Raw genomic sequence first — 20,848 nt, 5'->3', positions numbered from 1 at the left:
TTTATCCTTTCCCTCTGGGGCTTTTAAAGCCCTTTTTCAAGTTTTTCTTGCAACACCCCTTGGAGCAGGTTCTGTTAATTGGCTTAATGCTGAGTGAATCCAAGGGGCTGGCAGGAAATACTGGATCTCAGGTAGCCTAAACCAGCACGGCTCCCTTTCAGCTGCGGCACTGACGCGGTCTCAGGAGCACCTACCCGTCTCATTTCTCATCGTACAACTCCCATTGCAACGGGTTCCCCTCGGGCTGGAGGGTTGCTCTTGAGGGTTGCACAAGGGTTGCTGTGGTGCAAATACCAACAAATATTAATAACGATGAAGCGGAGGAAAGATGAAAACAGAGCTCCCTGTCCTCTCTTCTGAACACTGCATCGCTCATTTTGCAAAGCTAAGTTAATCAGGGACCCAGGACTGAGCCCTTCAGTAGATCTGTTGCACGTCAGAGACGCAGCCGTGTTGGCCAACTTGATTCCACGTGCTATGACTCTCAAATCCCTCACACGGGACGTGGTCTCCAGCAGTTACACAGCAGCAGGGCACTAACTGGGTACTAACTGGGATGGCACTTTTTTTTTTGCCCGCAGGTGTTTGTGCTGTGCCACGGGCTTCTCCAGCTCTCCCAGCTCCTCTACAGTGCCAACTTCAAGAGCAGCCTCACTACCATTGAGAAGCGCTTTGGGCTCTCCAGTCTCTCTTCGGGTTTCATCTCTAGCTTGCACGAGGTAACTGGGTGAGACGCTTGTGTGGGGACCCAAGCGGTGGCCAGAACGTGGGCGGACCTTCCCAGAATAGGGTCTCAGGGTTGTTTGCACTCAGTGCTTCCTTGGCCATGCCCACATGTGCTCGATGAAGCATCTGTTGGCATACACTTGGACCCCTCTTCACACTTCACTTCTGCTGTGCCACATGCCGGGAGGTTGAACGTAGGGTTATGTGGCCTTGGAGGGCAGCAGCAGAAAGCAGGTTGCTTCAGAGGAGACCACTCCACCCTGGGATGCCATACCATCTCCAGCAGAGATATGACTGAGAGACAGAAAACATGCAATATGATTCTTCTCACAGTTCTTACAGATTTTGCGAAGAAGAACATTTTATTACAAATAGTATCCACATAACTACAGATCTGTGATCAAGTTCCAGTAAAAGTATCTGTTTTCATGGGTTTCTCATTGGCTTTAGGAATGACCCTGGCCTGAGCCATTCCAAGCTTTCTCTAAAAGGAGACCCTGGCCAGCAGTCCCTCCAAGATCTAGCCTCTTTCTCCAGTGCTCCCAGCTCCTGATGGCCCTGTGGCAAAGGACTGACTTCCACTGGCATCGTATCGCTGAGCTGGCTGAGGATTTTCTCATGAAGACTTTCTAATCCCTTACTCCTCTGGAATAAGTTTTCTAGTTCACATTGTCATGAATTGTATCCTTTCTGGTAGCTCTTTGAGGCCAACTAGGAAAAGACCTGCTGGCAGAGGCTTTCTTTTGATGGCGCAGACAAAGAAGAGCTTGGTGGCAGCCCACGTTTCATACAGCTGGTCTTCTCCCATGGGATCCTCCACCGAGAGGCTGAGCACCGGGAATGCTCCCGGGTCCTTGGGGAAGTAGATGCCCAAGTCTTACCACAACCAGCACACATATCCGAAGTTAAAAAGAAACTGGTTCAAAGCCTATTGAGACCATGAAGGACTTCCCACTGATTGTGACTACGTCCAAACCATGCGAAGAAAGAGACCTAGTATGGCCAGCTGTAACGCTGGTAATCCTGAACTGGCATTATGAAGCCCGGCAGCGTGTCCCACCACAAAGCAGTGACACATCTGCAACCCATATGCTCCTCATCCACTAGAGAAATTACTCATGAGACTTAACGCTTGGAAAAGTAATACCAAAGCAAACGTCATGCAGAGCAGTCTGTTACTGCAAGAACGTAAAGGGGGAAGGACTGGAACAGGACATATGCCATGCTGTTAAAGAATAACAGCTTGCAGACAACAGATACATCTTTATTTTTCTGTTTTATGAGAGAGTGCTTTATGTGCTTTACTCCAGCTCTGTGTGAGCTCCCCTGCCTGCCCAGGACCACAATCTTTTCTCATTGACGGCTGCAGCATTTCCAAGAACAAAAACCACAGAGAGACAAACAAGGGAGTCCATGTAAAGTTAAATACAAACTGTTCTTAGCCATACATGCCGAGGTTAAAATAATGTTTAGCTTGTCCCAAGCCGACAAAGCCCATGTACTGGTAATTTTATGGTGTTCGTTTACTTGCCTGAGTAAGCTGCGTGTTTTCATATCTTTTTAGCTCATCATATCTGCAGTTGCAAATGTCCAGAGTTACAAACATTTGCAATGAGCTGGACTTTGTAGCTGGGCTGACATCTGCTTAGTCATGGGGATGGAGGCGATACACTTCATTTGTTGCTGTATTTGGGGGAACCATAAGTTGATGCCACATCCTATGGGGTGGGGGGCATGTGAAGTCATCCATGAGAACAAGGCATGATGCACAGATGTGACAGAAGCCAAGCAGCTGGCCCGCTGGCTTTTGATGAGAAGGAAGCGCTGACTTGCTGTGAATATGCAGGGTGAAGGGCTGTCCCGTTCCTACTCTTGGGGGGAGTCAAACACCGCCTGATAAGAGACCTCTCCACCCACCCAGACACAGTCATGGGGGACCAGTTACAGGGCAGGGCTTGACCTCGTCCATGACGCCTTGTAACATTCTCCCCGTTTCGCTGTGCCCTTTGCAGATCGGCAACGTGGTCCTCATCATCTTCGTCAGCTACTTTGGCAGCCGAGTTCACCGCCCGCGGGTGATCGGCATGGGGGGGCTGCTGCTGGCGCTGGGAGCGTTCCTGGTTACCCTGCCCCACTTCCTATCAGACCCCTACGAATACACCACGCTTAGCACCGGTAAGTGCCACCACCCTTGCTGCTACGAGCTGTCCCAGCACAAATCCATCTCCATCTCTGGGCTGGGTTACCCTCGCCTATCCAAAACGAGGGGTTGTATCCAGCACATGCACAATTTAAACGTGGTGTTTGGAGGGAAAGACTTAAGGCAAGCAAGGCACTGTGCTTGTCCTGGCTCCTTTGGGAGCCCTGGCAGCACCTCTGGCAGCTAGTGTTGGCTGAGGCATCTCCAAGGTGCCCTGTGAGCCACAGAGCCAACCCAGCGGGGCAAAACAATTTGTTTTGGGTTTTCCCCAGAGGGAATCCATCCTCAGTTCCTAGTCTGAATTTCCAGGAGCAGGCAGCCACAGAAATCTGCAGCAGGTGGTTTGTTTGGTGCAGAGCATGCTCATGCCAACACATACTCCTTCCAGGGCTGCTCTTGGTAACATGTGGAAGAAGGATGGACTTTACTTAAAATGTGGCCAACAAGAACATGAGGAGCACTGTCCCTTGAATTTGATAATCTGACACCCTTTGGGTGGTTACTTAGTCATGCCATTCAACAGAAAGCAATGGGAGAGCCCCGGCTTGGACCACCTTACAACCTGTAACAGGGACACAGTCTCCTGGGGGCAAGAGACTTGCTATTTTAAGCCTGACCTCAGAATAGTTTTGCAACCCCTTCTGAATGCAATAATGACATGTGGCATCCCTTCTGCCTCTTCTGGGCATGTCGTCTGAGCCACGGTTTCAGGTGTGGAGTGCTGTGGTCATGGTGAAGCACCTGAATTCCCCACAGATGCTCCTGGAGGCCTCCAGAGGGAGCAGTCTGTGCTTCAAGTTCAGCAGCCAGGATCTCTCCAGGCTGCCAGGACACCTCTCCATCCCATCAGCGCCCAAGGACCTTGCTGTAGGGCTGAGACCCCTGAGATAGCCATCATCCCACACGGACGTGCCACCTCAGGAGTATTTGTTAGGAGGCTCCACATTCAGTGAGAGAGCACATCCTTCCACGTGGATGCTATAAAATATACTTGAAAACTCTTTAACGAGCTCAATATGTGATTTTTTTAATATGCTGCTCTCCTGGCTGTGCACACCCATCTCTCTTCAGATCTCTAAGCACGCCGTGTCCCTGCCTTCTGCACGGGCGGTGTGTGTCCTTCCAACCTGCTCCTGAGCATCCTGGAAATAGGTTTGCTTTCTGCGGCATCAGAAGAGCCCCAGCTGCAGATCTAAAGCTGCATCACTGGCTCGTGATGACTGCATTGGTATTAACGATGACATGTCATTTAGCTATCCAAAAAGCCAGCCAGCGAGAGAGTGTGAGCAGAGAGCACTGCTGACAGGGCAGCAGATTTGGGGTAGAAGCCCTAGGATGCAGGAGATGCTGGTTCTGCTGCTGATGCCCCGTGTGACTGTGGACAAATCACTTCACTTCTGGCTAATTTGGGGCACTGGTGCATTTCCTGGCGTGGGTCAAAGGTTCTGCAGTACCTCGCCACTGAGGCTTTGTGCTTTTCTGAATGCTGAGCTGGGTTCATACCAGAACAGTTCTTGCCATACCACTCTCATTTGGATGGCCCTTGTCTGCTCAAGAGGTTAACAGCTACGGCACTGTGCCACAAGCTCTGAGGACAAAGCAGTTCATCTGGCTGACAGGAAGGCTTGAAAAGTGCAGCCTTGACGTGTGTGTGTGTGTGTGTGTGTGTGTCTTGTTGCACCAGCTAGGCTTTGACATTCTTTTTTCTCCTGGTTTTTGTGGTGGCCTCACTGCAGGCAGCCGAGAGCTGCAGCTGCGGCAGCACAAGGGAGAAGATCAAACACTCCCGCTGCAGCCTGGCTTCCCTGCAAGCAAATGCAGCTGATGGTTCACCTATAGCCCAAAGGGTTTTGGAAAGCAGAGGAACGTTATCTTTGCTGGAGTCACGGAGGTGTTGCAGCATGAGAAGCGAGGTCGTCTCACTGCTGCTGAGCATTGTGTGGGTGATAGAGAAGCGTTAAAATCTCCTGTCCCCAGGGCCTGTTCTGCTTGAGCCAGTAAGTCTTACAATCCACACTAAGGAGGGATACTGGTTTAACTGGGCAGGCTTTGGGAACAAGCTAGCGCGTGCAGCGACAGCTCCAGTTTCCGTGCAGAATGCAAGGCGCAGAAGAGCCTGCGTTGCGTGCTACAAGGCTGGCTTCGGTCTTCCCAAAGTGACTTCAGCCCCTAAATCCTCGGGATGCCAATGAGCCTTAGCTTCCTCGGGGTTTGCCACCTCTGAAAACGCTCAGTCACCTCGGCTCCGTGCCGAGTGGCTCCCCGCCGAGCCCGTGCCACCAAGGGGGATGTCAGATGTCGCAGGAGTGCCAGCCGAGGAAAGCCTGGCACCTCTGGTTAGAAGATGCTTTCTCCTGGAATGGCTTTGAGCCCCATGCACGGCGTGTCAGCACGATCCTCTGGGCTCTGGGAGCCTTGGCTGTGCCGGCGGGGGGGGGGGGGGCTGCTGGGTGGCCTTAGGGCTCCCTTTAGTTAGGTCGTGACTTTGTCACAGCACAACGGGATGCAAATGCCAGACGGGGAGCAAAGCATAGCGAGGATGGAGCCGCTCGCAGGTGCCCCTCTGCTCCCGCCAGATCCTCTGGTTCTGCTCTCCCACATCAGTTCTGGGAAATCAGGCGCCGCCACGGCTGACCCGCAAGCCCAGATCCCGTGACATGTTGTTAAAGATGATGGCCCGGCATGGGGCTGAGAGTGCGCCAGCGCTGACGCAGAAATAAGAAGACCAGCTCTCTGCTGGCTCGCAGCTGCCTCCCTGCTACTCAGCCTCCAACGTCTCCGTGGTTTTTGAGTCGGGTGGTTTGGAGAGTGGATCAGGCACCAGATGCCAAGCTTTCTGACAGCTTAAATTCACGCGTCAGACTACGAACTGGTCAGGATTTGGGACAGGGGCTGCTCTTACTGCAAAGGAAACAAGTCGAAGGAGCAGGTATCATCCTGCTCCCCTGCCCAGATCCATACATGGCCCGGCATTTACAGCCCATGAAGATATTCCAGTCCTGGTTGGGGTTTTCAGGGCAGTCTTGAGCAGGGTGAAGACCTCCCCACGTCCGGACGGTACGAAGAAATAAGGTCCTTCCTTTGGAAGGAGGTGGGCTGCTCCTGAGACATGAGGGCAACGGAGATGCAGGGGCTGGGTGTTGTGCTCAGGGCAGCCAGCATCGCTCCCTGCCCCTGCTCGGGTACCACAAGCTTGCGAAGACCATTGGCATCGAAAATCCAGCCATGGATTAGGTTTGCCCTCATTAAACCGAGAGCAGCCTCGCTCCACAGAATGCAATCTGGCGTGAGAGGCTTCTGTGGCTCTCGCTTTTGCTGCGGTAAAATCTTTAGTAGAAAAGGAGGCTCCTTCTGTCTGGCAACGTGGACCCTTCAGGCAACACGGCTTCGAATGGACTTATGTAAGGATTTTTGTGGTGACCTACTATTAGGAATGTGCTGCCACACTACGCCAATGAAAACCCTCAACCACCTGACAAATATTTGTTTTTGTTTTGCGTCTGTTTGCTCAGAAGTGAAGAAAATCAAGCTATGACATTAACGAGAAAGATGTGACAGGAATGTTGAACCAATTACAAATAATAATAAAAAATGAAAAGCCAGAGCGGGAAGAGCTAGCAATGAAAGACCAGGGCTCACTCTATTTGCTCCATAATGCCTTCGTTTTGCATGGAAACAAAAAAACAGGTTTTTCCATCCCTGAATAGGACGGAAATAGGCTTTTTCACTGGCTTTTGACATTGTCTGTCCGAAGGCTTTTGTCAGTCGGCTGGGTCTGGCGTTGCTGCAACTTTGATGGAGAGACTTTTGTCCTCTGCTGACAGCTCGAATGCCGCTCGCTGGAGCTGGGCTGCAGGGCTGATCCTTCGCAGGAGGAATTAATTGGCTTCCATCTGCTCTGATCAGCTTGTCTTTAAAAGCTTGATAAAACTCACAGCCTGGTTGTTTGCTACGCTGTCCTCAGTATCATACCCAAAGGAAGGGAAAGCTGGTGAGAACTGCTAAATAAAATGAGCAATCCATCCAAAAATCCATCAGCGTGTGCCTACTCAGCAAAGTTGGAAGATTCTTGATATTTAGGGATTTAGTGTGGGAGGAGGCAGGGGATGTACCCAGCATTGTAATGCTCGTTCTTCTCCTTTTCAGGTAACAAAAGCCAGGTCCAGGCTGAACTCTGCTATGCAGAAAACAAGTTTGTGTGCCCAAACGCCACCCAGGATCCCCAGAAGGAGGCCAGCAGCATATGGGCAATGATGGTCATCGCCCAGCTCCTGGCGGGAATTGGGACGGTTCCCATCCAGCCCTTCGGGATATCCTATGTAGACGACTTTGCAGAAGCAAACAATTCCCCGCTGTACGTTGGTAAGTGGGACAGTTGCTGTATATCCTTTTGCTTCCTCCAGACCTTGGAGGTGAGATGTAGAGGTGGTCGTCTGGAGAGGAACCTGGGGACGTGGGTTGAGCAGCCGGTGGGACTCAGATGAGATCCTCACCCATTAAAAGGCCGGGCTGTCTCTCCCCTTGATAGTCAGCTGTTCTCTCTAGGGTTATATTTATGGCATGGGTGTTAGGAAGCCAAAGAATCAGGGCAAGGAGATGAGATGGTTGAGCTGGGGCTTCTCCCTTGTGTCTCTGAGAACTTATGCCATCTGTGGGGGAAAGTGTAGTAAGGAAAGCTTCTCAGAGGCCACCTCCTGCTCCAATGGAGCATTGGTTGATCACGGTTTAACCAGAGGTATGACAGCCTGCAGGAGCCAATTAACCCAGGTTTTGCATCAAGGGTTCAAAATCAACATTTTTGCTATGGAATCGGTCCCTCTCTGGTGGAGGCTCCCAGGCTCAGGAGGACTTCTTGATTGCGGAGAGATAGGTGCTGGCTTCCATGTTAAACAGCATCTTTTTTTCCTGTGAATGGCAAAACCCATCTGGTGCTGGCCAGCCTACGTGAGCTTTGAGCTCAGTCCATGGGTTATTTAAAAACCCAATTCCTTCTGGTGCCGAACAATGTCTTTAAAGCAGCCAAAGGCGTCAGAGTGATTTAGGAGTCAAAAGCGGATGTTCCAAAATAAGGTAAGCACTAAAGGAGGAGGAAAGCCTTCAGAATTAGACTCCCAAGGACAGGCTTTGGACAAGCACTGGAGTGCTTGGCAGGGTCTCCAGACCCACCCAGGCGTGCTTTGCTCCAGGCTCCTGCTGCTGCACCACCTAAGAGCTCTGCAGAAAGTAAACACCATCGCCCTTTGAGTCTTGTTTTGGTTTAGGTCTCAGCATCCTATAAAAGAGAATCCTACTGTGTATGTATGAGGTTAAATACTCCTCCTCTGAAGACCCTGCCCGTTAATACTTTGGTTTATGTTGTAGAAACAAAAGCACTGCCTTGCCTAATTGGAAAAAAAAAAAGCTTTTGAAATAAGAGCATAGTGGTGGGATCAGGTGCTTTCATACCCAGTATGCTCAAAGGCTCCAGACCAGCAAAATGCACAGAAATGGTCAATGCAGCTCAAGCAAACTGTCTCCTTTTGAACATCTTAAGAAGGTTGTGCAAAGAGTTTCCTTCAGGGAGGAAACTTGAATCCTCTTATTCCGAAGAAGTCGAAAGGAAATATTTTGACCTTACAGGTTAGGTCCAAGTTATCTATTTTTTGAACAGGACAGTTCAGCTGAACCAAGGGCGATCTGCTGGCCTTTGTGCTCCCAGCATCTTTCACCTCCCCTGAAGTTTGCACCAAATGTTTTTGGTTGCTTTGTTTCCTTGGCCTCCTGTGGGAGATTAAGGTCTCCGTCACCTGCGGGAGCTCAGGATGCCACCATCCTGCTGCTCCCTGGAGTTCCCCCTTTGTCACAGTGAATCATGGATATTCATGGTGTAGCTCACAACTTTTGGCACATCGGCAGAGCCTTGATTGCAGCAGAGCAGAGGGACTTTTTCTGCAGGCAGCTGCCTGCCCTCCTCCTAATCGTGTTAAATAAACACCACGTTCGGTGTCTGAGCAATGGGGATCTTCTCATCATCTGCCGTTTGATAAAAGATGGTTTATCTCCTCTGCATGTTGTAACACCATGCCTGCCTCACGTGGAAGACAAAAGCCATATCTGCGTTGAAGCTACTGTTCCCTGCTCTCACTGGCTCTCTCTTGCTCCCTTCTTTCAGCCATCCTCTTTGCCATCGCCGTGTTTGGCCCTGCTTTTGGATACTTGCTGGGCTCTGTGGTGCTGCGGCTCTTCGTGGATATTGGAAGAGTTGACATTGGTGAGTATTTCTCAAGTCCTCAAGCGATGGTTCTCCTAAAAGCCTTCTGTGAGTCAGAAGGTCACTCTGAGATGAAGCCACCAGTCCCGTGACCCTCAAAACCCACTCCTCTGGAGAGACCTGACCTGGAATAGCACTCCCAGCACACTTCTCCACTCCATGTCCCTGTGAGGAAGGCTACAGATGGTCCTGAAGCCGCCACTAAAGCAGAGCTCTGCGGTAGGGACATTTCAATGTTCTTACTCATGGTGCTGCATCAGTGGTCATTGCTGGGGTCTGCCCACTGCCACCACGCTGAAGAAGTATCACGCTACCCCAGCATGGTGGTGGAGAGGAGCAGGGACATCTGAAGCATCCAGGGATGGAGAAGACAACCACAGGGCAACCGTTGCCTTGTGGGTACACGGGAAGGCTCGAGTCTGCTCATCCTCCTCCCCACCACCCTTCACCAGCATCTGCAGAGAGCGGGACCAAGCCAATGCCAATGCAGGGTTTATTTTTTTTAATCTGCGGTGCGTGCTTATTACTTCTGGTAACTTAATCACTAAAGAATTCTCCCCAGCTCCATCATTAATGTGGCTTTTCCTGTGTTTCCTTAGAGAGATCAGAGCTCGCCTGACATTTTTGTCCGGTGCCTGATAAGAATAATAAATGAACCTGGGGCAGGAAACGGCAAAAAGCCTTGGCTTGCTCCCCATGGCGGCAGACGGATTTAGCAGCCTCTGCCTGGTCGCTCCGTGATGACGTCCAAGCTCCGGAGTGGAGTGGTCCTGTTTGGGGAAGCGGGGCGATTGTTTCGGTGGGGTGTGGGCTCCTCTCCTGCCGCACCCTGGCACAGGGCTCCCACCCGGAGCTGGTTCCTTTCCCAGCCGCAACGTCCCAGCGATGGGGAGATGAGGTCCCCATGCCAAGCCAAGCAATCTGTCAACCTCCCGTGAGCATCGCTTGGCCCGGCCGAAGGATGTCTGTGCTGGAGACGGAGCGGCTCTCACCTTCTCCTCCTTTTTCCGGAGAAGGCGCCCAGAGTTTCATCCACTCGGAAACCAGGGCCATTAACAGCGCTCTTCTGCCAGCACGGGTCCTTCCCTTGGTCTCTGCAAGCAGAGAGTGACCAAGCCTGGAACAATGGGAGAGCAATTTTTTCCAGGAAAGCGGCTGTGCCCTTTCCCGGTCCCTGTCTCGGCTCGGCATCCCTGGCAGGCACTGCGGCCGAAACCCACTGTACGTCCCGGGCAGAGGAGGATGGAGTCGGGCCCCCGTAACGGCGGCCTTGCTGGCTGGCTCGGCAGGGAAGAGTTGAACCTGTGCCATCAGCATACTTCCATGATGACTAAATCCATCCTACAGTCATCTGGGAGGCTCGGCACAGTTTGGATGGGGAGTGGCGGTGCAGGATCCTGGCCAGGGGAAAGGAGGTCAAACATGACCAGGGCTGGTCTTGCTACCAACGCTGGTGGGATCTCCCACCCCCATTCACTTACTCTTCCATGCCAGTGGAGAGAACCTTGGACTGTGCCCACATGGACCCTTCATGCTCCACCGGTCCATATTTCCATCGACATTTGCCCCCGTCACCCTTAGACGTGCAGGAGCAGAGCTCTTACGACGGATCTTGTGTCTTGCAGCGACAGTGGCCCTGACACCGAGGGACCAGCGGTGGATTGGAGCCTGGTGGCTGGGACTGCTGATCTCCTCAGGCTGCTTGGTGCTCACGTCCATTCCTTATTTCTTTTTCCCTCGGTACATGCTGAAAGGAGAGGTGAGACCTCATCTCCGGAGGGCCAGAACATCTTGGTGCCAGGGCTACCCTCAGGGAGGGAACACCTGTCCCCAGAGGAGAAGGGTGGGAGGGAGGAAGGGAGACCAGCAACCCTTCTCAGATGTGGTTACAACTTCTCACAAGGCAAAGTCTTCCAAACAAGCTCTGTGCCTCTAACACGTGAAGGACCAGACCCTTCACTTCCTCACCATTAGCTGGAAAGCCAAAACCGCCGCAGCTCAGCAGACCAAAACCGGACCTCATGCCCTTCCTTCTAGCTGCATCGACAGCATCTGCTGGGAAGGTTTTGGGTAGACCTGCACCTTTCCTGGGGCAGGGCGACAGCTGGGTGGCTTCATGGGGTTCCTGCATGCAGTCATCTGTGGTAGGGGTCTATCTGTGGGGACTCGACCCTCCTGGGGGGTCTGACCTGGTTCTGCTGGTGATGGCTGTATCTTAACTCCCCACTGCAACACCCCCTGCAAGGTGACACTCCCCAACACCAGCATCATCATCATTATCAGTGACAGCCCCTGCTCGGAGCAGAGCATCCTCACGCGTGGCATATTGGGATAAAGCTGGGCAGCGGGGTTTGATACATGGGCTTTTCCTTTGGGAAAAAAATTACAGAAAAGAGACAATTTTCCCATTAAAACAAATTTTAAAAGATGCAAAACTATCAAAACATTCCATTTCAGTGTTTTCAAAGCCAAGCCCCACTAGTTTAGTTTCAAAAATTGTTTTGTTTTGAAATAGTTTAATCATCGATTCATTAAAGGTCAGATTCAAACCCAAAATATTTCATAATTATTGCTAGAAGACTCACCAGACTTGATCTGACCTGTCTCCAACTTTCATTTTCAGACTTTTTGCAGAATTAAGAAAGAGGCTTCTTGTCAGGGTTCAGGAGAGGAAAGCTCTCCAAGCTCTTAAAACCTCTCCAAGCAGGACAAGCTTTTTCCTTGCAGCTCTGCTCAAGGGCTGCAGTGATTTTCAAGATAATTTGCCCCTTTGCTGTGACGGGCAGGAGAACCCATCAGGCTTGGCGGGGGCTCAAAGGCATCTGAGACAGACCCTGCTCCTCCCAAGCCTCGCTGCGTGCCGGGACAGTGCCAACCATGCCGGGGTGGTGCCCTCTCACCACAGGCTGCTCTTCTCTCCCTCCCCAGGACCCGAACGTGGAGGCTGGCATGCTCAGGAAGATGGAGAAGGGGGTGGCTGAAGAAACCTCCCTGCTGGAGTTTATAAAAAGTAAAGGGCTGGCACTTAAAGGCGAGGGTGATCGGGGGCACCGGGCCATGCTGGGTGGGTGGACGTCACCACGCCGGGTTTTTTCAAGCTGAGGGTGCTTGTTGGGGACCTTTGAGTCCCTCCACCACGGTGCGTTGGCGGTGCCAGGGGCAGCTCTGACACCTTGAAGGCTGTAGCGTGGCCTTCCCTAAGGACCACAGGAAGATGGACACAGCCTTCCTCTTGCTACAAGACAGCGGTGTTGAGGTCTGTGGAGCCTGAATCATCTCTGAAAATTGGTTTGAGGATCTTAAATGACATGAGCATGCTGGAAAACACTAGCTGGGTGGTTTAACCCGTGGCTCCAGGAGAGGGCATGGGGCTGCCGGCGCCACCAGCCGCCGCTTTGAGAAGGTCACTGCACTGCAGCTTGTACCAGTTTGTTTATGTGTAGCTGAAACAGGCTTGAGTAGGGATGTCACTGATGAGAGAGATCAGTTTAATGACTTTTTTTAGCTCCATGATGACTTCTTTCCAGCTAAAACCCCCGCTCCTTCCCTCTCCATCCACCGCAGTCATATCCTGCAGCTGTCCAGCAACTTCTCTATCTCACTGGGCTTTGATGAACAACGCCGGGTCTCCGTGGCACTCTGTTAGATGGGGAAAGCTAATTAGAGACCAAATAAACAGAGCGGCTCCTGAGGAGCCTGGAGTCAGTCTGCCTCTGCAGAAAGGCTGTCCTGGCTGGGCAGGGGGACGTGATGTCCCACCAGGAAAATACTTGGTGTTCATCAGCTGCAGGAGCCAGACCCTGCCCGTGCGCAGCTGGTGGGGCTCTGCCAAAAGCCCTGCGGCTTTGTCTGTTTGCACCACTCGAGGGTATGGCCCCTGCTCTGGAAAAACAAATGCAGGGTGGCTGCTAAGTGCTCCGAAGGCTTCTGAGTTTGGAAAGCGTGGGAGGGAGGGTAGTGGGCAGCGGGCTCTGCTTCTCGGAGCACTTTGGCCACAGTCCTGCCAGCTGCACAGCCAGATTAGGGTGTCTCCCCTTCCATTTTCCCATGGCCTTAGACAGCTCCTGTATTAACTCACTGGGAACAGTCTAAGGGGGGGGGGGTGTTTCACGGTACGAATTGCTGACATGAAGATCACGTGGCTAAAATACATTTTTCCTGCTGTTTCCCTGTAGAATTCCCAAAGATCTTCCTCAGGCTGCTCCTCAACCCCCTCTTCATCCTCCTGGTGCTCGCTCAGTGCAGCTTCTCCTCAGTCATTGCGGGTCTGGCCACCTTCCTCAACAAGTTCCTGGAGAAGCAGTACGGTGCCTCCTCCTCGTACGCCAACTTTCTCATAGGTGAGCACAGCTGGGCAGCGGCAGCCGTAGGGTGAAAAATATCCATCGGCAGGGAGCCACGTGGCCGTATTCCCCAGAGTTTGTAAATCCTGCAGGAGGAAGTCATTGGAAACTCATGATCTAGGGATCATCTTGAGATGGTCGTGGTTGGTGACTCCCCTGACCTGAGATGCCTGCAGAAGGCCAGGCTCTCTTGCGGCCTCTCAAAGACTGTCTACATTTGTTCGCTCGCTCTTGCGGGCCAGCAACCACTCTCTTTGAAAACGTGCAGCCTCACCACATAGGTGAAGCAGGTCTGGATCACTCGGATGCTTAAAGAAGTTGGCAAGAGGAAGCCATCATGCCCCAGGCTTGATCTTGCACCTCTAAGCCAGATTTCTGCGGCTGAGGTTTCTCATAGGTGCTAGCTGCCTTGGGTTTTGGTCTGTCTTGGGTAACAGTGGGGTCTGTGGGCTCTCCCAACCACCACGAGGTCCACAAAGCCACTACCGAGAGGTGCTTGGCAGGTGGGACCCCCAACTAATGACTTCGTTCCTCTGCAGGAGCTGTGAACTTGCCAGCAGCAGCGCTTGGGATGCTCTTAGGAGGAATCATCATGAAACGCTTTGCCTTCTCCCTCCGGGCCATCCCCCGGTTTGCTGTGGTGGTGCTCGTTTTCTCCATCCTCATCTGCCTGCCCATCTTCTTCATGGGCTGCTCCACAGGGCGCATCGACGGGATCTACCCAACCAGGTAACGCAGGCGCTTGGGTTGTTTCCAGCTCTCGACCTGATTATCCATGGGGTGGGATACCTGTGGGTGGAGGGGAAGAGACAGTAGATATCATGACGCTGCCGCTTGCTCCTTCATCCCATTGCCTGGAGGAGATCTAAGCGCTATGCAGCACTGAAAGCTTGGGAGGTCATTTATTGATCTTAGAGGTCTTTTCCAACCAAAATGGTTCTATGATTCTGTGATTCCTGATTTTCTGTACCAAACAAGCAGGGTGTATTTTTCACTCTGGATTTCCAGGGGGAAATTAGTAGTATTAGTGTCCATGGCCACATCAACCCCACACATAGGCACCTTGCGCGCCCTTTGTTCCAGCGGGACATCACCTTTCTCCTCACCTGGGTGGAAACTTTTGGCTCTTAGCATGTCTTTTTAAGATAAAAATGACATTTAGACTCCACCCCAGGCTTGCTGTCGAGTGCAGCATGCTCATTTCCCAACGCACTGCCAGCAAGGGGCTTTCGTACAGATGTTTCCCTTCGCCAGCAATAAGCCTCCTGTCCCAGGGGTACGGTGGAGGGGTGAGGGCCAGGGCAGTCCATGCACTTCTCCCACTTAAAAGCCACTTAAATAACCATGGGGAAGGAAAGCAACAGCACTCTGCAAATTCATGTGTGGGCAACGTGTCTATGTTTTTTGCTCTGAGATTGCACAGCGTGCAACCGTGAATTCACGAGCGTATGGAAGTCCAGGGAGGCACTGGCATCTCAAATGTGAGGCTTCAGATGTGAGGAGAACCCTCAGCTCAAGATCAGGTGCTGCAAGTGCTAAATTTTGGGAGGCACCTTGGCTTCACAGCGTTCACCTCTTTCCACCAGTGTCAGGTCAACTGCCTGTCTTGGCTCCTCTGGGACACACACACCATTCTTCATGGGCTTTGCTAATGTAACTAGGAGCTGCTGGATGGTCTTGCATGGAAAAAGAGACTGTTGTTTTCTCATATTATTTTGGAAATCTCCCCGCTATGCGATGGCAGAAGTGCATAAATGCCATTTGCCTGGATCCCCAGGTAGCTGTGGGCTATGTGGATGGGTGAGCATGAGCTCTGCCCCATCTCACCATGCCCAAGGGCAGGTCCCTGGTGCCATCTTCCCGTAGGAGACAGACCATCCCGCTCCAGCAGATGAACTCCCTGAGGTAGTAAGGCAAGACGGGACAGATAATTTGGTTCGTCCTCTTGACTTTCATGCTGTCGTCAGGCTTGTTTGGAAACGAGCCCGCTTCCAGTTTCTGTCTGAATGGCGTTTCCAGCTGGGGCTGTTCGCACATCTGTTTGTGCAGTTCTGGATGGAGCCCAGATATATTTCTCCAGGCATTTGGCTGATTAGTTTTCAGCTGGGGGGGGGGGGGGGGGGGGGATAAAAAAGTGTGTGAGTACTTGTTTGCAGACATAACATAATTACTGCTAAGTTCCCTGTACACTTGCAGAGGTACCTGCAGGGGAGCAGGGTCTGGCACAAGGCCAGTCTACTGCTGGCAGTGTCCCAGCGCAAATAGGAATGGGGAAACTGGCTAACTACTGAAAAGGATTTTTTTTTCTTCCTCCTGTCCTATTTCTTAATTTTTTTAAAATTTTTTTCTTCTCCTTTTTGGCAGTACATTGAGTTCCCAGCAGCAGGTTAAGACACCGAGTGGGTGCCACTGCTCTGAGCACATCTTTCACCCAGTGTGTGGAGAAAACAACGTGGAGTACATCTCCCCCTGCTTTGCTGGCTGCACGAACAGCACCACTAATTCTTCCACTCCCAAACAAGTGGTGAGTAAAACGAGCGGTTGTCAAAGCTCGTGCCTGTTGGTGACGGTGGAGACTGCAGCAATGCTGTAGGAACTTGACAAATGCAATAGTGTGGTAGAGGCTTTTTGATGAGGTGAGGTCTACCAGAGATGCTGAAGTCCTGGGAATTGCCCTAATGACCTGGGAGTCTGCTTGGAGAAATGGGGACGGCAGCACATCCCATTGCAGGATGTCATGGCCGTGCCTTAAAATTGGAGCTGATGCTCTCATCAATCTTCTGCAAGGTGACGTGGGCTGGTGTGTCACTAAAAACCCTGCTCTTGGCTTTGGGAGTTTTACATTTGTTTTTTCCAAACTTTTCCAACAGATCTACAAGAACTGTTCCCTGATCGCCGCTGGGAACGGGCTGTCATCTGCCAAGACAGGCTCCTGTCCACTCAGCTGCTCCCACATGCTCCTTCCTGCCATATTCCTCATCTCCTTTGCTGCCCTGGTAGCCTGCCTGTCCCACAACCCCCTCTACATGATGGTTTTACGGTGAGCAATGGGCACGGAGTTGTTGCAAGGCACTGGGGGAAGCGTGATGCAATGGGTTCCTCATGCTGGGATCAACGGGGACCTCTTAAACGTGCAACAGGCCAAGATGCTTGGCCAAATGCAGAGCTGCCAGGGCAGCTCTGACCTCCCGTGGCTTCTCCCCTGCAGGGTTGTGAATCAGGACGAGAAGTCGTTTGCCATTGGAGTCCAGTTCTTACTAATGAGGCTGCTGGGTGAGTGTCCATCTCCTAATGAGGCTGGGGGAAGGCAGCAGGGTGCTCAGAGGCTTGCTTGAGCCCCAGGAGGTGTTGAACCTCCTTGGGGATGGCAGGCAAAGCATGCAGGCAGGGCAGGCAACCTGACTCCATCCTCTCCTCTCCAAAGCATGGCTGCCAGCACCGGCCATGTTCGGTGCCCTCATCGACTCCTCCTGCGTCTACTGGCAGAAGCAGTGCACCCAGCGCCGGTTCTGCGCCTACTACAACAACGACTTCCTCCGCAACAGGTACCCCTGCCGTGTGTTCCCCCCGGGAATGGGGGCGTCCCTGGGCAGGGATGACCACCGGGATGGTCCCCAGCTCAGCCTGGTGCCACCTCCAGGCACAGCATCTCCCTGCTCTTCTCCCGACAGATACCTGGGGCTGCAGGTGGGCTACAAGGTGGTGGGCACCATCCTCCTCGCCCTCATCAGCTGGAAGGTGAAGAGGAGCAAGGAATACAATGTGCAGGAGAAGGCAGCAGGGCTGGTGTAGCCCACCTGAGGACTGACTCTGCCCCCCCCCCCCCGTTACCTACTGCCAGTACTTTGTCTTTTTTGGGTTTGTTTTTCCTTCTAAGGGAGCGACTTCACCTTAGCAGCTCTGAGCTCCCATCCTGCAGCCCATGGCACTGCCAAGCTCCCGGCAAGGGATGCTCCATGCCAGTTCCATCGTGGGACCAGCTTCTCCCAGGCTCTCCAGCTGCGCCTTGCCCATCGCTTTGGGGAGGGGACAGCCCCCCCACCCACCCTGCCGCCACGGGCTGGAGCAGGAGGCAGACCAGGACTGTAGCACAGCCTCATCCCATGTACCCAGAGACATGCCTGCTGTGAGCGATGGGGGTGTGTGTCCCCCCCTCAGCGTGACATTTCCAGCCGGGTAATGCCCTCCTGGCTGGGACAGGAGCCGGGGAGACGGCTGCCAACCCTGCGGGGCTGCCCTGTGTCCCCCCTGCCCGCACCCCTCACAGAGGTCAGCATGGACATGGCACATGTGTTGTGAAAAGTTATCACCAGGGGTTTATTGTAGAACATTTGCGGGGGGGTTGTTGCTTTTTTTTTTTTTTTTAAATAAAGGTCACTTTTCCAATTGTGGTGCTTTGCTGGTCTCCCCCGAGGTCTGTTCCCACCGGCAAGGTGGTGGGGATGCCTGCAGGTCACATCCTGGCAGATGCTGAGTGCATCCATGGCTGGCAAAGGTGAAGAAATGGCAGCAGACAGGGCACACGCTCCCCCTGCGGCTCCCTCCCCCTCCCCGTGATGAGGGGCTGCGAGGGGCTGCGCAGAACGGGCAGGCTGTGCCGGCTCGCGGGCCAGGCAGCCCAGGGAGAGCGGTGCTGCCTGCAGCCTCATGAAACCTGCTGGCAGCCCCAAGCCCGCAGCACCCTGCCTGCACTCCACTGCCCACAGCCCTCTTCACCCTGCCTACATCATCCTGCACCCTGCCTGCAGCCCCCTGCCAAAAGTTGCCTGTGCAGTTCAGCACACAGCAGGCAGGGTGCAGGGGTTTTTGGGCACAGAGCTGCAGGCACGGGGCTGCAGGCAGAGTGCAGGGGGCTGCAGGCATAGAGATGTGGGCAGGGGGTTTCAGGCAGGGTTCATGGGGCAGCAGGCAGAAGGCCTGCAGGCATGGCCCAGGGTGTGTGGGGGGTGCAGGCAGGCTGCTACAGGCATGGGCATGCAGACAAAGGAAAGCAGGCAGCATGCAGGGATCTGCAGGAAGAGAGCTGCAGGCAGGGTGCAGGGGACTGCAGGTGGGGATGTAGGCAGGGGTCTGCAGGCAGAGCGCTGAGAGCTGCAGGAAGGGTCTGCGGGCAGCAGCCTGCAGGCATGGACCAGGGAGCTGCAGGCAGACTGCTACAGGCATGGGGATGATGGCAGGGGGCTGCAGAGGGTACAGCAAGCATCGGGATGCAGGCAGAGGACCGCAGGCAGCATGCAGGGGTCTCCAGGCAAGGGGCAGGGGCCTGCAGTTACGGGGCTGTGAGCACAGGGCTTGGGCATGGAGCGCTAGGCAGGATGCAGCAGCTGAGGGCACGGGCTGGAGGCAGGGGGCTGGAGGCAGGGTGCAGTGGGCTGCAGGTGTAGCGCAGGTGAGGGCAGGCATGGGTTGTGGGCAGAGGGTTACAGGCAGGGTGCAGCAGGCCGGGGGCAGCAGGAAGGGGCTGCAGGCAGGGTTCATGGGGCTGCAGGCAGGATACAGTGGGCTCGGGCATGAGGATGGAGGCAGGGTGGAAGGGTCTGCATGCTGGATGCAGGGAGGTGTAGGTGGGTTATGGGACTTAAGATGGGGTTCAGAAGGCTGCAGGAAGGGTCTGTGGGCAGGGGTCTGCAGGCAGGAAGCTGCAGACAAGAGAGGTGTGGGCAGGTGGATTTGGGCAGGAGGCTGCAAGCAGGGTACAGTGAGCTGTAGGCACAGTGCAGGTGGGTGCAGGCATGGGTTGTGGGCAGAGGGTTGCAGGCAGGGTGCAGTGGGCTGGAGGCAGGATTCAAGGGGCAGCAGGCAGGGTTCACGGGGCTGCAGGTAGGTGTGAGGCTCTGATAACAAGTGAATGTCACAAACACCCCTTGTTTGATATGGACAGGGATGGGCTGATGATGACCAGGGAGTGTTGACCAAGAACGGAGCCTGCGGAGGCAGGATAACGTCTTGTGAGACCACTCCTCTATTTCTGAAACACGTAAACGATGACCATCTGTGCCCCATGTGCCTGTGACAGATCACCACTCACTTGGTCAGCCCTGAAGTGGGGGGGGCGGCAGTGAGTCCCCAGGACCCCCACAACCCACCAACTCATTTCTAGAACATTTCTGAACATTCCTGAGCACATACTGCGCCTGCTCAGTGATGACAGACCCCCGCCTGTGGGGCGGGCACATCGGGTTATAAGAAGTGGAAACACAAGTTTTCGGCATGTGCCCACCACCTGAAGACTATGACTACGAGCAGAGAACATCGCTGGATCCAAGGGTGGTGATATATTTTCTCTCTTTCCTTTCTCTCTTTTCCTCTCTGTCACTCTCTTTGTCTCTAACTTAATTTTCGGCACATTAGGATAATATTGTCGCACGTTTTGCTAAACGCTTACCCTTCATAGTTCTGCTAAATTTTGAGCATTGTTATGACCTTTGCCAAGCCTCTATCTTTTGTAGTTCCACTAAGTTTTAAGTAAATTTATGATTGGTTTGAACCTCTGAAGTAATTGTCGTTACTTCGGATTACCGCGCAGAGAATTAAAAAGTTAACCTCGCCCTCACCCCGAGTGGGACGGGACAGTAGGGCACAGCAGGCTTTGGACATGGGGATGCAGGCAGAGGCCTGCAGGCAGCACGCAGAGGGCTGCAGGCAGAGTTGTGCACGATGTTCCCCTGCCTGTACACATCTGAAGGGAGCACAGCAGCTCCAGGGCCTCCCTGAGCCACTCTGGCAGAGCTTCACTACCCAGGACCTCTCCTTTCCTGGCAGGATGAAGGCAGCCCACTGGAATGGGAGAAGTGTCTGCTGGTGGGATCTGCGCACACACCCGTTGATGGTGACTGCCTGCTGTCACCTGTAGAGAGTGACACGGGAGCACCTCTTGACCCATATCACGGGAATTCCTTCATGAGCTTATCAAGAACCTGGCACCATGCAAAGGGCACACCATCCATCTCGCCGAGCCGACGCTGCTAAAAGGCGAAGGGCTTGACGTGAATGCACTAGAGCTGAGGAAGCCACATCTGTTCTGCAGCCCCCAAAGCACCTTTGCCAGCTGTAGAGGACCACGGCAGATGCTGCTGGTCAGGAGCAGCAATACCAGCCCCAGGGCTGAGATCGCAGTCAGTTGGTGGGTCGGGATCAGCGGGGTCCACGGCACAGACGTGGCTGTGGCCGAGCTGGAGATTGCTGCACATACAATGAGCTCAGGAAAGGACTGAAGGGCATCACAGACTGAAAGATAGGGCAGGGAGGGACAGCAGCGGAGCGGAAGAGTTTTCTTGGGTAAATGCATTCAGCCTGTGCTATCCTTAGCCCACGGCTGTGCAGGGCAAG

The 20,848-nt window shown here is 53.4% G+C and overlaps 1 protein-coding gene across 2 annotated transcripts in view; it reads left to right on the top strand.

Moving 5' to 3' along the window:
- The window catches only part of SLCO2A1 (solute carrier organic anion transporter family member 2A1), a 29,308-nt gene extending 11,403 nt beyond the window's left edge, over positions 1 to 17,905 (top strand). Inside the window, exons 2-14 of one of the 2 annotated variants that reach the window (XM_054835761.1) lie at positions 582 to 719; positions 2,739 to 2,901; positions 7,073 to 7,288; positions 9,078 to 9,176; positions 10,802 to 10,935; positions 12,105 to 12,186; positions 13,352 to 13,516; positions 14,059 to 14,248; positions 15,884 to 16,043; positions 16,390 to 16,559; positions 16,728 to 16,792; positions 16,944 to 17,064; positions 17,191 to 17,905. In XM_054835761.1, coding sequence (XP_054691736.1) covers positions 582 to 719; positions 2,739 to 2,901; positions 7,073 to 7,288; positions 9,078 to 9,176; positions 10,802 to 10,935; positions 12,105 to 12,186; positions 13,352 to 13,516; positions 14,059 to 14,248; positions 15,884 to 16,043; positions 16,390 to 16,559; positions 16,728 to 16,792; positions 16,944 to 17,064; positions 17,191 to 17,311 — 1,824 coding nt within the window. In that variant the 3' untranslated portion in view covers positions 17,312 to 17,905. The remainder of the gene's footprint in view (positions 1 to 581; positions 720 to 2,738; positions 2,902 to 7,072; positions 7,289 to 9,077; positions 9,177 to 10,801; positions 10,936 to 12,104; positions 12,187 to 13,351; positions 13,517 to 14,058; positions 14,249 to 15,883; positions 16,044 to 16,389; positions 16,560 to 16,727; positions 16,793 to 16,943; positions 17,065 to 17,190) is intronic. The other variant, XM_054835762.1, reaches the window with a different exon arrangement.
- The last annotated feature ends 2,943 nt before the right edge of the window (positions 17,906 to 20,848 follow it).

This window comes from Grus americana, chromosome 9 (genome assembly GCF_028858705.1).
Source record: "Grus americana isolate bGruAme1 chromosome 9, bGruAme1.mat, whole genome shotgun sequence".
NCBI lineage: Eukaryota > Metazoa > Chordata > Aves > Gruiformes > Gruidae > Grus > Grus americana.
Note: the sequence above shows the minus strand (reverse complement) of the source record. Positions and strands in the feature narration are given on the sequence as shown.